This window comes from Fulvia fulva, chromosome 6, assembly GCF_020509005.1.
Source record: "Fulvia fulva chromosome 6, complete sequence".
Lineage (NCBI taxonomy): Eukaryota > Fungi > Ascomycota > Dothideomycetes > Mycosphaerellales > Mycosphaerellaceae > Fulvia > Fulvia fulva.
Window position 1 is genome coordinate 594,650 of NC_063017.1, and position 13,514 is coordinate 608,163.

A 13,514-nucleotide genomic window follows, 5' to 3' on the forward strand; every position below is an offset into this window, starting at 1 on the left:
TCTGGGTGCGGTGCAACCTTGTGACCGACCATGCAGTACCGCATGGCTTGTGACGATCATTGGTGGTTCATCATGACTTCTCATTGTGTTCGTGTTGTGCTGGTGCGTCCGTCATGGCGCGATCGTCTTGAGCAGTCGCGTCGCTTCTGCCGACTGTCGCGAGCCATTGCTCGGCTGAATCGAGCGTCGCTTTCAGGACACCGCTGACTTGAGTCATCATGTCCAAGCCTTCGGTTGCGAAGTCGATCATACGTTGTGCAGCGCGGCTGGTCTCGGATGGCACATTCGCTTGGTGGTCAGAGACTATGCGCCATCGCTGAGGCAGAGACATGAGCTGCGCGCGCACAAACTCTCGTGCGTTCTGCGGTAATGCGCCGCCGACAGATCTCGACACGCCTTGGACCACGTTTTGGATTGTACTCCAGATTGTATCGCAATGCTGCCTGATCTCCTGCGCCAGCCTTCTAGCGTCGTCGTCTTGATCTGGGGTAGGTGGTCGCTGTCCTTTCTCCAAGTCGGCTTCGCGGCTCTCGCGGACCCGCTTTCGTGTTTCCTCGTAGTTGTTGAGAGCCATTGACAGCGCCTTGGTGAGTGACTCCACATTCTGGAATTGACTGGCCAGTAGCTTCAGGCAGAATCGCAAGCTTTGGCGCGACGTGGTGCTCAATGCGACCGAAAGTCCGGATGTCGTGACAAAGACTCGCGATGACCATGTCCTGTTAGCAGCAGGGCGGCCTTGTGCCCTGTCTATCGCGTGCGGACTTGGCTCTTCGCGATACGACGGCGGTCTGCTCGTTGGGTATGGCGGAAGCTGCTCCGCGCCGTCGACCTCCATCAACACATCTCCATTGCTCTTAGCTGCTCCCGCTTCGATATCTTGCGGCCGACGAGAGTCGAGATGTCGTCGCAGCTGACCTCCAACGCCCGTCATCGTGCCGACGGTGCCAACAGTGTTCACGATCGGCGTGCCTATATTCCTCTCCATGAAGTTGACACCGTACTGCACGATCCGCGGGGAGTAGTACTTTGTGGTCTCATATACCGACATCGATCCCCTGATGCTACCTCCGACCCATGGATGCGCTTGCGACACAAGCTCTAGCAGTGGCTCCGGTTCACGTGCGCCATTTGCATGTGACGACACGTGCCCGTTTTGACCTCGGGACGAACGAGCATAATCTAGTTGTTGTAAGCGCAGTCTCTTTGCTTCATCTCGCCATTCATATAGAAGCTCACGTCGTGGGTTTCCGAGGCCCGATAGCACTTCCGCCGCTGTCACCTCTGCGGCGGATGCGCTGCCGATTGACACCGCACTAGTGCTGCGACCAGCCCGCTCGTCCATGCTCATAACACTCCCCGTCTCCATGGGACTGCCCATTGTTGTGTCCTCAGCTCTTGGTTGATCGAACGACCCTGGGTCGATCGGAGGCAGGCTTCGTACTGAATGCGGAGAACCATGGCGCTCGCTCGGTGAAACGATGTGATACTGAGGAGATGTAATCGTACGAATGCCCGGTAAGGAGAACTCGCTGCTGGCTTTTGGCTGATGATCTGGTACTGACGACCACACGACCTGCTCCGGTGAGGTTTGGCGGTACCCTGGCGGCTTGGAGGTCTCTTTAACGGCTTCCATTTTCGGACATGGACACGCGAGGGGCACGGCAGTCGCTAGCTGTTGTGAACGTGGAAGCGCCGTGGGTCGTAGTCACCCTGCAGTTGCAACATAGATTTGTGTGAAAGTGAAGATTGCAAATTTGAGGTTCAGTCAGCAAAGGGAAGACAGCTTCAGCGCTCGCTGGAATTCGCAGCACGGTCCTTTCCAGGTTGCTGTCACATGCGATTCGTTTGACTTCCGGGCCGCTTCCGACCATCGACCGACAGTCACATGCAAGACACTGACCACTTCGTACAGTGGGACATTCATTTCGTTGGAGCATGCCTGTCCTTGAAAGTACCCATATGTCGACTACATAAGTCTGCGATCCCAACAATGTCATTCTCACTCTGGAGCGAAGTACCGCAGAGCGTGAACAACTGCCTCGTCTTGTGAAACTCGTGTTCTCTATCTCGGCCCCTCTCAGGGATGACAGCATCGTGGCGCTAAAAGCAGCCACACCTCACTTTGTGGGAGCTGAATCTCAACTTTCACTTTTTCCACGCCTACACGCGTTGCGACCGCACCACATTTGTCTAGCACTGTTGATAGCTCGGCTGGCGTATCTTCATGTGCCAGGCGTTCGGCATCAGGCCATCGGGAAGCGAAGCGTGCCTGCATGCGATGTTTCTCGCCAACGGCACACAATCTGCATCTTCCTGTAGTTGACAGGACCATGAAACATTGCGTTTGCTTGTTGGCATGATATGCTGTTGGCACTGGAGATGTATGCAACAGTGTCTTCACTTCTGAAGGAGCTCGTTGACCGCACGATCAGTAATCTGCAATGATCTAGTTACGAACTCTAGAAAAGCACTGCGCATGGGTGCAAGAAAATCCATTTGCGCCGTCAACCAGCCCATGCTGTCCATGCCTTGTTCTCAACAAGTTCCTGGCCACTCTTCACTCTCTGCACCAAATCCGGATTATTGACGAATGCCCGACCGAACACTATCGCAACATCCTTCCCTCGATACTCCTTATCGACCGCAGTCCTCGCAGTCTCAGGCGTATACCCTCCAGCGATCACGAAAGGCTTCGCCTCGCCCCAGAGCTCAGTAAATGGCTCCAACGACTCCCCAGCTTCGACATCCACCCTACCCGCTATTCTGCTCTCCACGAAGTGCAGGTAGGAAATGCCCAATGCCTTCAAGCCGCGCAGTAGATCGCTGAACTGCTCTATCGTAGCATTACTTTCCATACCCATACCTTGGTACGTACTCCAGGGAGTGACCCTGAACCCAACTCTGTCCACCCCCACAGCTTGACAAACAGCTTTCGTAATCTCCAGCGCGAACCTCGACCGATTCTCAACACTGCCTCCCCATTGATCATTCCTCTGATTAACACAGCTCTGAGTAAACTGGTCAATCAAACTCGCATTCCCACCATGCAACTCCACCCCATCAAACCCACAAACCTCCACCGCCGTCCTCGCCGCCTCGGCATACTCTTTCACATACTGCCATATCTCCTCCTCCCTCAACGCCCTCGGCACCACACCTCCCTCCTTCTCCGCCACCGCAGAACTCGACACCACATCCCCCGTCCCCTCCCTCTTCTTAATCTCGGGATCTGCAGACCGCCCAAGCGCCCAAAGCTGGAGGATCATGAAGCTCCCTTGCGCGTGCACAGCGGATACCACGTTCTTCCAGCTAGCGATCTGAGCCTCTGTCCAGATTGCGGCGCGGAGCTCGGAAGTTCCGCCTGCCTGAGCGCTGATGAAGGCTGCTTCGCCGATGATTAATGTGCCTGGGTATTGGGCTCGGTCGCTGTAGTATTTGATGGCGGGTGGCGTTAGGACGTTGTTTGTATCGGCCAGGTTGCTGGAGATTGGGCCCATGACCATGCGGTGGGATAGTTTGCATAGGCCGAGTTGGAGAGGCTCGAAGAGCCTGGTGCTGGAGGTCGTCATTGATGAATGTGGTGGTGCTGGCTATGCTTGATGTTTTTGACTGTTGACTGCTTCACAGGAATACCACTAACAATAAGAAGTCCATGTCAACAAGATCAAGGTAATCTGTTGTAAGAAGTGGGGTACTGAAGCTCCAAATGGAGTCGAAGCTTTCTGGAGTGAGCACGCAATACTTGCAAGGTCTGCAGTACCCAGATGTAGATCGTTAACTTGTGGTATGCCGGCGGAAGCCTCGACTATAAGGCTTACTTCTACGCCAAGTGATCCTCAACTGACCGTATAGCCGTCACCGATAGGCAACATTTCCGATGTTCCAAACGGCACTATTTACAGGATCCACGGGCCGCAGCATCTCCTTCACAGTGACAACGACTGCGGAAGGTATGCACTGCACCAAGCGCACTAAGCGGGCTGCCGCATGTGACGTGCAGCCGTTGGCTGACAAGGATCTTCGCGCTCGAAGTCGCACGCACTATCTACTTCGACACAATCAACTTGTACCTCGATCTTGACAACGGCACATGAGCGAGCAGTGATGGCACCAACTACGACGGAACGAGTCTTCGGTATCGGCGAGCTGGTCGAAAGCATCCTTCTGCACCTACCAGACACGCCAGTCGACAAGCAGCACGAACCTTTGTTCCAGCTTTTCGTGCTCCAGAGTCTCAACCGCACCACCAACCTCGCCATCAAGAGCTCCAAACGACTCCGCCAGCACATGTTTCTGGAACCACGCGATACGACTCCAATGGCCGCAAGGATGCCGACGACATGGCTGTTGCGGCAGGTAGGCATCGCGGTCGTTCTACCACTAGACGCGGCTTTACTCGACATCCGCATCGAAGGCCTTGGGCTGAACGGTGTCGTCAACTGCAAAGTGCAGGGCTATCTTCGCGACCTCATCACGGCCTTCAGCAAGGTGGAGGCATATCGAAGTCTCGCCTGGGTTCATCTGAAGGCACCTGAGCAGGGAGTGTCGATCAAAAATCTTGACATGCGGGTCCAGATCGGCTCTGAGTATATCTGGGATTTCGGGGCAGGGGCGAAGGAGCTTACCAGGTGGTGGCGAGATGGTGTGCTGAACACAATGTGGGCTGAGAGGTGGGAGTTTGGAGAAGAGGTCACTGTGGGCGATTTGCTTGATAAGTACCTGGAAGTCATGAGGCGTACGCCTGCGGAGCACAGGCTGCAGCAGAGTGTCCATGCGAAAGCGATCAGTGGGAGGACTTGACAGCCTGATGGTGATGCCCGTGGCAAGTGAAGGAGGTCTGGGCGGTTTCAGAAGTGATGGTAAGCACATGCGCCATTGTTGCTTGTGATAGGGTGTCGCTTCACTTGTGATGACTGCTGGCACAGCCGACATACATGAGCTTTCACTTCACTTCTAGCAGAACGTTTCAGCTTTCCAGCTGAAACACCACCTCAATGGCACAGCACTTCTCAGCTACTACCAAGATGAACGCGAGCAATGCTGTCAAAGACAGCAATATCCCCAATAACAGCATCAACCACCACACCAACCACCAAATGGCATCATCAGCCGCTACCAGAGTCTTCAGCATACCAGAGCTCCTCGAGAACATCCTCATATACATGGGCAACAACCTCACAGCACAACTTGGCGAGCTTCGCTGGGGCAAGAACAAACTCCCTCCGCCGCAATTCGACCTTTTCGTCATGAAGAGGGTCAACAACACTTTCGAGGCAGTGATCGAAAAGTCAAAAACATGCCGCCAGCTCATGCTTCTCCAACCTTTGGATGACACCCGCGACAGTCAGAGAAGGCTGGCTGGCTGGCTCTTTGCCCAGCTTGGCTTTTGCACAGATTACGGCCTCAACAATGCTCCCTGGTGTGACGCTGACGTCCAGCTCGTCGATGGCAGCTACTTAGAGGTCACGGGTCAGTTGCGTGACACGGTGGCATACTTCGCCAAACTCGAGGCATACCGCAGCCTCAAGTGGGTCAGAAGGCACTGGCCCAAAGCAACGCGAGAGGCGCAGAAGCCATACTCACACATGAAGCTAGGTGTGGACGTCTGGGTGGAGCAGGAGCTGACAGAGTCTCTCGATGACGATTTGCAGCCATCGTGGCGTTGGGAGAGGAGCCTGGAGGATTACGAGAGCTACAGAGAGGAGATTTCCCAAGAGCCGGGAGACTTTGGCACGCTGCTTGATCATGTCCTCGCTGTGCTGAGTCGTAGCCCTAGTCAACATCGGGCGGCGCGCGGGACTAAGATGAGTTATGAGGTGCTCGGGCCCTGGCATCCTGATTATCAGGACCTTGATGATGTACAGGTGAAGTACACGAGGGTGGCTAAAGGAGCTAGGGTGTGGCGCGTGTAGGGACTGCAGTTGGCGAAGACGAGAAGCTGCGACCTTGCGCTGGAGGTAATCGCATAGGAGTCAGCATGCTGGTATGGATGGTATAGCCAAGGCTCCAACATTATGGTAGCTGAAGCAAGAGTCGAGTCGGTTTTCACCCGGATGGCATCTCGATCGAATATATCACTTCACTACCATTTCACTCCTATACATACCGCTCTCCATCGTCTTCAATCTCCTCAACTGCCATTCACACAGGTCACTTAGTGCTACCTCACATCTGAATCTCGCTCGCGCTCGACTTTACCCACAGGGATGAATACGAAGACGAGCTGATCAATAGTGGTGCGCTGCTCGGCGTTCCTGTACCTCTCGAGGGCGTTCTGATATACGTGGAGGATGACGGTCGCGATCTGGTGCCCAGAGAAGAGCTCTCATTCGCGATAACTCACGCTTGGCTAAACAGGCAAAAATTAGGCGATTTCTTCTTGAATCGGACCGCATCGATGACGGCAGCAGAGCGGAAGTGTCTTGGGTGAAACGCCGTCGACGCAGCCACATGTGACTGCCAAGTCGTGGGGCTCTTGCCGCACTTCTTGCCGCTGCACTTTGTCACTTTGCTACCTTCCTGACATCACTTCACATCAAAATCAACCCGTCACAATACAAGATGTCGCATCCCGTCGAACCACGCACAAGCACCTCCAGCACCATCATGCAGCCTTCCGCCGCCTCGAAGGTCTTCAACATCCCAGAACTCCTCGAGAATATCCTCATCTACCTTCCGAAACCATACAAAGACTACACTACTCGCGAAAAGCACACTTCCTACTACATGGGTAAAGTCCCACACCCGCTCTTCCAACTCTTCGTACTCAAGCGCTTGAACAGCACTTTCAAGGCTACTATTGAAGGCTCAAGGACCTGCCGTCGGCTGATGCACCTCGAACCTGTGTCAGACACGGTCAAAGATCGTCGAGTAATGATGAACTGGCTGCTGAGAGATCTCGGCTGGACGACCCACACGACGAAACAAGGACGGGTGGGCTTGCGACGACTATTTGACGGTGGAACTTGGGTGTCTATTAGCAAGTCCCTCCAAGCTACAACGGCCTACTTCGCGCAATTACAGAGCTGGAGAGCAGTGGCATGGCACCCAGCTACTGTTTCACGTGCGAACTGCGTTCCTCAGTTGTTTGTGACCGGGGCCTGGGAAATGATTGCTACGGGCGGTACCTTCGGCCCGGACGCGGATCTTGGGGAGCTGTTGAATTGGTACGTGACCGAGATGGAGAAGACCTATGAGATGATCAACGAAGCGCGGCACCGGGGCGTGGGAATGTGAAGCAGCGGCGATGGGTCGGGAAATCGTATGAAGCACATGCCAGTCTCGTACTGATGCATTCACTACTGTTTTGGGGGCGAATGGTCATACGCAGGTAGTTCACTTGCACGAGCAGGTGGCGAAATGTGGCACGAGCGTGCATGTGATCAAAGTTGCAAGCGTGAAATTTTTAAATATCTCCACTCCTTAGCAACTACCATTATAGAACACAATACACACCACACAAGTAGCACCACGAGCACCTCATTCAAACACTATGCCTCACAAGCGGCAGCACCGTAGTCTCAAACGAGTACCAATATCGCACCATCCACGAGCATCTCACTCAGACACTAAGCCTCATAAGCGACAGCATCTCAGTATCACACCATTACCAACATCGCATCATCCGAGCAACGAGATGACCACCAAAGAAACAGAACCAGCCTCCACCCAAGTCTTCCGCCTTCCCGAGCTCCTCCAGCCCATCCTCGAGCAGATCCCCCCAACCAAGCACGCCGACCACATCAAGCGCCCGACCTTCCAATTCTTCGTCCTGAAGAGCGTCAACTCCACCTTCAAGTCCATCATCGAGGACTCGAAGATCTGCCGCCAGCAGATGCACCTCGAGCATCCCGTTCAAGACCCTTCACCCAAAGATCAGCTCCACTTGGTCCAATGGCTCTGCCACGAGCTCAACTGGCACGTCCAATTGAGCGCTGACATGGCTCCCGTCAGCCCGAAAGCTGACCTTGAGCCTGTTCGCCCGAAGCATCCGATTTGTATTGATACGATAGGGCCATGCGAAGGCAGCGAGAAGGTTCGGAAGACGGTTGCTCGATTCTCACGGGTGTCCGCTTGGCGTGAGGTCAAGTGGAGTATGTCAGTGGTGGCAGAATTTTGGCAGCAGGATTTGAAGGTCGCCGATTACGAGAGGGGTTTCTTACGCTTCGTTCATCCAGAGAACCTGGGAATTCTGTTGGAGTGCACTGGAGGGCTGGTTTGGTGGCACCTGAAGCAGTATAAGAAGTGGGAGGAGGAGAGGCCGGAGAGGGAGGAGCAGCAGCGTGAGTGGAGAGAGTGGAAGATGAAGGAGGACGAGGCGAAGGAAGACGAGAGGAGGGAAGCCGAGAAGAAGGAGGAGGAGGAGGAGGAGGAGGAGAGAAAGAGGCACGAGAAGGAAGAGCATGAGAAGATGATTAAGATTGTGGTGTGGACAGTGGCCATCGCAGTGGCGTCGGTGCTCATGGAGATTTTCTGGCGTGCTTTGGGAGAGAGCGGCTAAAGGTCATGTCCCCTCATACCTCGAAGCAACACGGTAGCTTACCAATACGAGCACCAACTCTACTTGATCTCAAGGCTACTCTTCTCGTCACACGAAGTTCAGCCTGCGATAGTTCCCAAGCCCCGAAAGCATTGATAATATGACCACATACATCCATAGAGTGGTGTAGCCCGTTGTGAGCTCAACTGGATCTTTGTAAGGATCCGACGTGGTATCACTGCGATGTGATGTGATGTACCTACTTCACTAGTCAATCACGCACCGCACAACGTAGGAACGTGCTCGTCGGCGAGTTTCGGGCTTCCTCACCGGGAGGATGCACTCGAAGGATTTCGCGAAAAGCGAGGTGCGCATATATCACGAACTGAAATGGCATTCATCTTCAAGTCGTGATATATCGCCAAGCTCGCAAGGCTGCACACCATCAAGGTACATTAATGCTCAATTGACCATGTCAGCCGACACTCCAACTACATTCACTGGCAGTTGTCTCTGCCAAGCCGTACAGCATACCCTCGACGGTACTCGCCTCACGTGTGCCATCTGCGGCTGCAACGGTTGCCGGCGAACGAGTGGAAGTGCTTGTTCTCTGATTCAGCACTATAAAGATGCGACTCTCACCCTTATATCCGGCGAAGATGTGATCAAGAAGTATGAGGATTCCGACACAACCAGTGGGAATGTGACGGAGCGGTGGTTTTGCGGTAATTGTGTAAGTCGACGCCATGGCAGTTTAGCTGCTGGTAGCATATTCTTGGATCTGACATGTTGATTCTCGCCTCTCATAGGGAAGCCAGATGTATGGCCGCTCTCCAAGGTTCAAGCTGTACACGCTGCGAGTTGGATGTATGAACGGCTGTCCGGAGAAGACAGTGAGGCCGATGGGTGCCAGCTTTCCTGAGAGGTTGCCAGATTGGATTGAGAAGTTGCCGTCCATGATGACTTATCCGAATGTGGTGGAATGTTTCATGTCGTTCATGAAGAAGTAGCGGCTTGGTTTCGAGTGAAGGATACGCCGTGTGTTAGTACGAGTTTGCGAAAAAGACATCGGCTCTACCATCAGTATCAGTCGTAGGCCGACGAGGTCAAGCTGATGTCGTGCATGAACGGAGCTTCCCCTGTCCATGGGTGCTGCTGTTGGCTTCCTGCGGCACGTCGCTTGCAGTCCCGGGTGCATTACTCCCATTGACTGCATACCGCTGCGCTGGCACGGTATCGAGTGCCGAGTCCATTTAAACACGGTCAAGGTCGCGCGTGATGTCGTGCTGAGGCTCGGCTTCGAGGTTCATGGCGTGGTGTGGTACAGGATCATCCTACTTTGCTGCGGCATTTGCACCGTCTGTTTCGCTTTCGTCTGGAGATGTCGATTCTGTTCATCAAACGCATCGTGGCTGAGTTGTGAGACCGTCGGTAATCACGAATGCGAAATTGTCCGCGTCTGCGTCTGCAGAGGGCACTCTCACCGTCGAGTTCCCTCGTCGACCTCTCCTTCACCTCCACCATCTTCACATTTCACGGACAGCGGGAAGTGGCAGTGCCAAAGTCAGGCACGAGACACTACCCTGAACGTCTTCCAAGCAAGCAGGAAAGCCTTCCGCAGGCGTGGCAGGTCCGCCGCCTCCGTGCTGCTGTACACAAGACTGCAGGCTACAGCGAGCAGGTCCATACTCAGCCAGCATCACGTCACCAACACCCGGGAGAAGTCGCGTCTTACCGACTGAACATAATTCTCCCGCTCTCACCTGCGACCACTTCCGATCTTCCTCAGACACCCCTCCTGCCACACGACACTCTCACTCTCTCACACGAGCTTCTGAGCGACCACACACGAATCCGGTCGACACCAGACCACCTCGCGACAACACTCCGACCATCCGACACCATGTTTCCCGTCGACTCCCTCCCTGCGACTTACTACGAGGAGCGCGAGGCAGCAGAGGTCGCCAAGAGGCTGGCAGCACTGCAACAACAGCAAGCGCAATCGCAAACACAAACGTGCGCATCGCCTTCCACCGCCTCCGACAAGCCACAAGCGTGTCTTCGGAGACCGCAAATGTCGCGACCGCCGTCAAGCAGCGTTCTGGGCAACATCTTCCAAGGCTTTGTCAGATCACGAAACAACAGCCCACCTCCGTCGCATGCACAAGACAGCACTTCTCCCAGCGGGACATGCACACCAACAAGCACACCGCCGGTCAAGATCATGACCAAAGCGCAAATCGCCGAGATGCTTGCGGAGAAGAAGCGGGATGAGGACATCGTCGGCTTCAGAGCGTGGTAATGGTAGTGATGCGACGACACCCTTCGACATATGCTATAATTACGCGTCACGAGCACACGACTTTGCACTTGCGCGTGGCGTACATGGCGTTACTTTCGGCGTGCGATGGGAGGTGTGGGCATTACACGGAAAGTGGCATAGCAACGTTCTATCATGATACCCAAGTCGGAACCACGTCTTAGGACGGCCTTCTGGAATCTGCTATCAATAGACCGATGGCGTAATGAGTAACGAGCAGTCGGAAGTTGGCATGCAATGCACGCTTCCGGCAATTTCTATCAGCATTCCTCGCTTCAGAAACATCTCCTGCAATCGCCATCCCAAGAATGGCCGCATTCGGCGATAGCGACCCGTCTGTCCATGCGTAGGCTAACAGTCTTACAGCGACCATGCCCGTGTCTCTCGAGCGATGACACCTCGCCTTGCGCGCGCAGACCGAGATTGGAGCAAGGTCTTGTCAAGAAGGATGAGTAACTACTACCCAGATGCCTCGCCGGCAGGCGTGCCATCGCCAGCTCATGTACCTGCTACTGGAAAGCCCTCAATACCCTTCCAGTCAGCTCAGCTGCAGCAGCAAACCCTGGGACCACAGACTTTGCCGCCGAACTTTGTCTCTGCCCCTACATCACCACCTCCACAGACACCAATCCCAGCTCAACCACATCACCAACGGCAGCCCACGATCGCCTCGTATCAGTCTGGCTCAGAGGCTGGCGCAACCTCCAGCCAAGAACCACTCAACATCATCATTCTTGGAGCCTCATTCGGCGGCCTATCCTGCGCCCACCATTTCCTCGACTACACCATCGACCGTCTCGGCACATCTTCCGCCGTCCGCCCATACCGCCTCATCATTATCAGCCCCTCAACCCACATCTACTGGAACATCGGCGCTCCCCGCGCCCTCGTCAAAGGCGGCCTGATCAAGCACGAAGACACCTTCATCCCCATCGAGCCCGGTTTCGTCCGTCATCGCGGCCACGACTGGACCATCGTCCAAGGCAAAGCCATCGACTGGGACCCCGAGGACCGCAGCGTCAAAATCGAATGCCTCAACCTCGAAGCCCAAAAACGCTGCTCCTACCTCCTCCCCAAACGCGGCAGCAAGGCCTTCGACACCAACGCCTCCGTCTCCTCCCTCCCCACAGTCCAATCTCTCCCCTACCACGCCCTCATCATCACAACCGGCACCTCAGCCCACAGCGACCTCCTCTCCCTCCACGGCCCCCACCTCCACACCGCCGACGCCCTCAACGCCTTCCACCGCAAAGTCGCCGCCGCCAAATCCATCGTCGTCTGCGGCGGCGGCACCTCGGGCGTCGAAGTCGCAGGCCAACTAGCCACCTTGCTCAACTACAAATCCCACATCGGCCCCTTCAAAACGAAAGTCCCCAACCCAAAATCAATCACCCTCATAACCGGCTCCGACCGCTGTCTCCCCGGCGTCCCAAACCCCAAAGTCGGCACCATCGCCGAAAAATCCCTCCTCAAACTCGGCGTCGAAATCCGCCACAACGTCCGCGTCACAGACGCCAAAGAATGGTTCGACCAAACCGGCGCGACCCGCATCGACCTCAGCGATAACACCCAACTCATCGCCGACGTCTACATCGCCTGCACCGGCGTGGGCCCCAACAGCGCCTTCGTGCCAACCTACCTCAAGGACGACAAGGGCTACATCGCCATGAACCACAAAACCATGCGCGTCGACGCCGCTGGGGACAGAGTTTATGCCATCGGCGACGTGGCGAGTTATAGTTACAATTACGTCCCGGACGTCTACGCAGCCGTCCCCGTCGTCATGCACAATCTCCTCAACGACCTAATCGCCCACGAACTCTCCGTCTCCAACCCCTACGGCGGGAACGACGATTATATCGAACAACTCGTCGACGAGGAATACGTCCAGCGTGAAAACGATAGTCAACTCTGTCCTATCTCGCGGTACGGTGGGGCGGGGATGTTACTCGGCAATGTTCTACCGAAAGTCATGGTGCATCTGCTAAAGGGCCACGACTATAGAGTGTGCAAGGCCAAGGGAGTCGTGGTCAATGGGGGGAATCCGTATGCGACGCCGATTCCGGGGAATAAGTATTCGAGTGAGGCGTATGATGATCAGGGGTATCGGAAGAGGAAGATTGGGGGGTTCGGGAAGTTGAGCGGATGATGATGATGGAAGGGCGGGGATGGAGTTGGTTGATAGAGTGTTGTAATGGATGTTGTTCTTTTTAATCTTCTGCAGGCATTTTCCTCTCCTGTGGTGGTGTCGTATGCTATGGATACCGCTGGACTTGCTCATCAGCAGCTAGCTACTAGCGCCTTGAGCTCCTTCACCCACCTATGATGCCAAAATCCATCCACACCCGCTGAAAATCTTCCCTCCATCGCGAGCTGAACCTAGACGTACTGTACATCCAATATCCCAGCCCTCAAACCTCCTCCCTACCACTTGGTTCAAACACACCGCGAAGCGCTTTCTTCCCTGCCCTTCTCTTCCCCTTCCCTTCACAACCCCACCCATCCATCCCCGCTCCCTCTCCTCCAAAGACCCCTCCAAATCAGCCTCCTCGACGAAGCGGTGTAAACATATAGTCTACAATACACGATGAACCACTCTGGTCTGCCCTTCTCCTCTGCCTGCACGGTTCTGATACCTATCTCCTATATCAGACCACGGGCAAGGCCACCAAATTTTGGCGCCAACTAAAATGATATGTTGAAAGGCCTCCGTCC

At 54.9% G+C, this 13,514-nt stretch overlaps 9 protein-coding genes across 9 annotated transcripts; 6 read left to right on the top strand and 3 right to left on the bottom strand.

The window, feature by feature from the left end:
* Nucleotides 1-70: 70 nt before the first annotated feature.
* CLAFUR5_06775 (Clock-controlled protein 8) lies at nucleotides 71-1,633 on the bottom strand (the record flags this gene model as incomplete). The annotated part of the gene is made up of 2 exons (XM_047905923.1): nucleotides 71-1,179; nucleotides 1,237-1,633. 2 exons carry the CDS (start codon nucleotides 1,631-1,633, stop codon nucleotides 71-73), a joined length of 1,506 nt encoding a protein of 501 aa, XP_047763764.1.
* An 871-nt stretch (nucleotides 1,634-2,504) lies between these two features.
* On the bottom strand, nucleotides 2,505-3,569 carry CLAFUR5_06776 (NADP-dependent oxidoreductase lnbE; the record flags this gene model as incomplete). Its single annotated transcript, XM_047905924.1, has 1 exon — nucleotides 2,505-3,569. One exon carries the CDS (start codon nucleotides 3,567-3,569, stop codon nucleotides 2,505-2,507), a length of 1,065 nt encoding a protein of 354 aa, XP_047763761.1.
* A 535-nt stretch (nucleotides 3,570-4,104) lies between these two features.
* On the top strand, nucleotides 4,105-4,800 carry CLAFUR5_06777 (uncharacterized protein; the record flags this gene model as incomplete). The annotated part of the gene is made up of 1 exon (XM_047905925.1): nucleotides 4,105-4,800. One exon carries the CDS (start codon nucleotides 4,105-4,107, stop codon nucleotides 4,798-4,800), a length of 696 nt encoding a protein of 231 aa, XP_047763762.1.
* Nucleotides 4,801-4,994: 194 nt separating this feature from the next.
* CLAFUR5_06778 (uncharacterized protein) lies at nucleotides 4,995-5,912 on the top strand (the record flags this gene model as incomplete). The annotated part of the gene is made up of 1 exon (XM_047905926.1): nucleotides 4,995-5,912. The coding sequence occupies one exon, from the start codon at nucleotides 4,995-4,997 to the stop codon at nucleotides 5,910-5,912; it is 918 nt and encodes a 305-aa protein (XP_047763756.1).
* Nucleotides 5,913-6,561: 649 nt separating this feature from the next.
* CLAFUR5_06779 (uncharacterized protein) lies at nucleotides 6,562-7,236 on the top strand (the record flags this gene model as incomplete). The annotated part of the gene is made up of 1 exon (XM_047905927.1): nucleotides 6,562-7,236. The coding sequence occupies one exon, from the start codon at nucleotides 6,562-6,564 to the stop codon at nucleotides 7,234-7,236; it is 675 nt and encodes a 224-aa protein (XP_047763757.1).
* A 400-nt stretch (nucleotides 7,237-7,636) lies between these two features.
* On the top strand, nucleotides 7,637-8,500 carry CLAFUR5_06780 (uncharacterized protein; the record flags this gene model as incomplete). Its single annotated transcript, XM_047905928.1, has 1 exon — nucleotides 7,637-8,500. One exon carries the CDS (start codon nucleotides 7,637-7,639, stop codon nucleotides 8,498-8,500), a length of 864 nt encoding a protein of 287 aa, XP_047762973.1.
* A 733-nt stretch (nucleotides 8,501-9,233) lies between these two features.
* On the bottom strand, nucleotides 9,234-9,437 carry CLAFUR5_06781 (uncharacterized protein; the record flags this gene model as incomplete). Its single annotated transcript, XM_047905929.1, has 1 exon — nucleotides 9,234-9,437. The coding sequence occupies one exon, from the start codon at nucleotides 9,435-9,437 to the stop codon at nucleotides 9,234-9,236; it is 204 nt and encodes a 67-aa protein (XP_047762972.1).
* Nucleotides 9,438-10,382: 945 nt separating this feature from the next.
* On the top strand, nucleotides 10,383-10,781 carry CLAFUR5_06782 (uncharacterized protein; the record flags this gene model as incomplete). Its single annotated transcript, XM_047905930.1, has 1 exon — nucleotides 10,383-10,781. The coding sequence occupies one exon, from the start codon at nucleotides 10,383-10,385 to the stop codon at nucleotides 10,779-10,781; it is 399 nt and encodes a 132-aa protein (XP_047762971.1).
* Nucleotides 10,782-11,247: 466 nt separating this feature from the next.
* Nucleotides 11,248-12,948, top strand: CLAFUR5_06783 (Oxidoreductase phnG; the record flags this gene model as incomplete). Its single annotated transcript, XM_047905931.1, has 1 exon — nucleotides 11,248-12,948. The coding sequence occupies one exon, from the start codon at nucleotides 11,248-11,250 to the stop codon at nucleotides 12,946-12,948; it is 1,701 nt and encodes a 566-aa protein (XP_047762970.1).
* Between the last annotated feature and the right edge of the window lie 566 nt (nucleotides 12,949-13,514).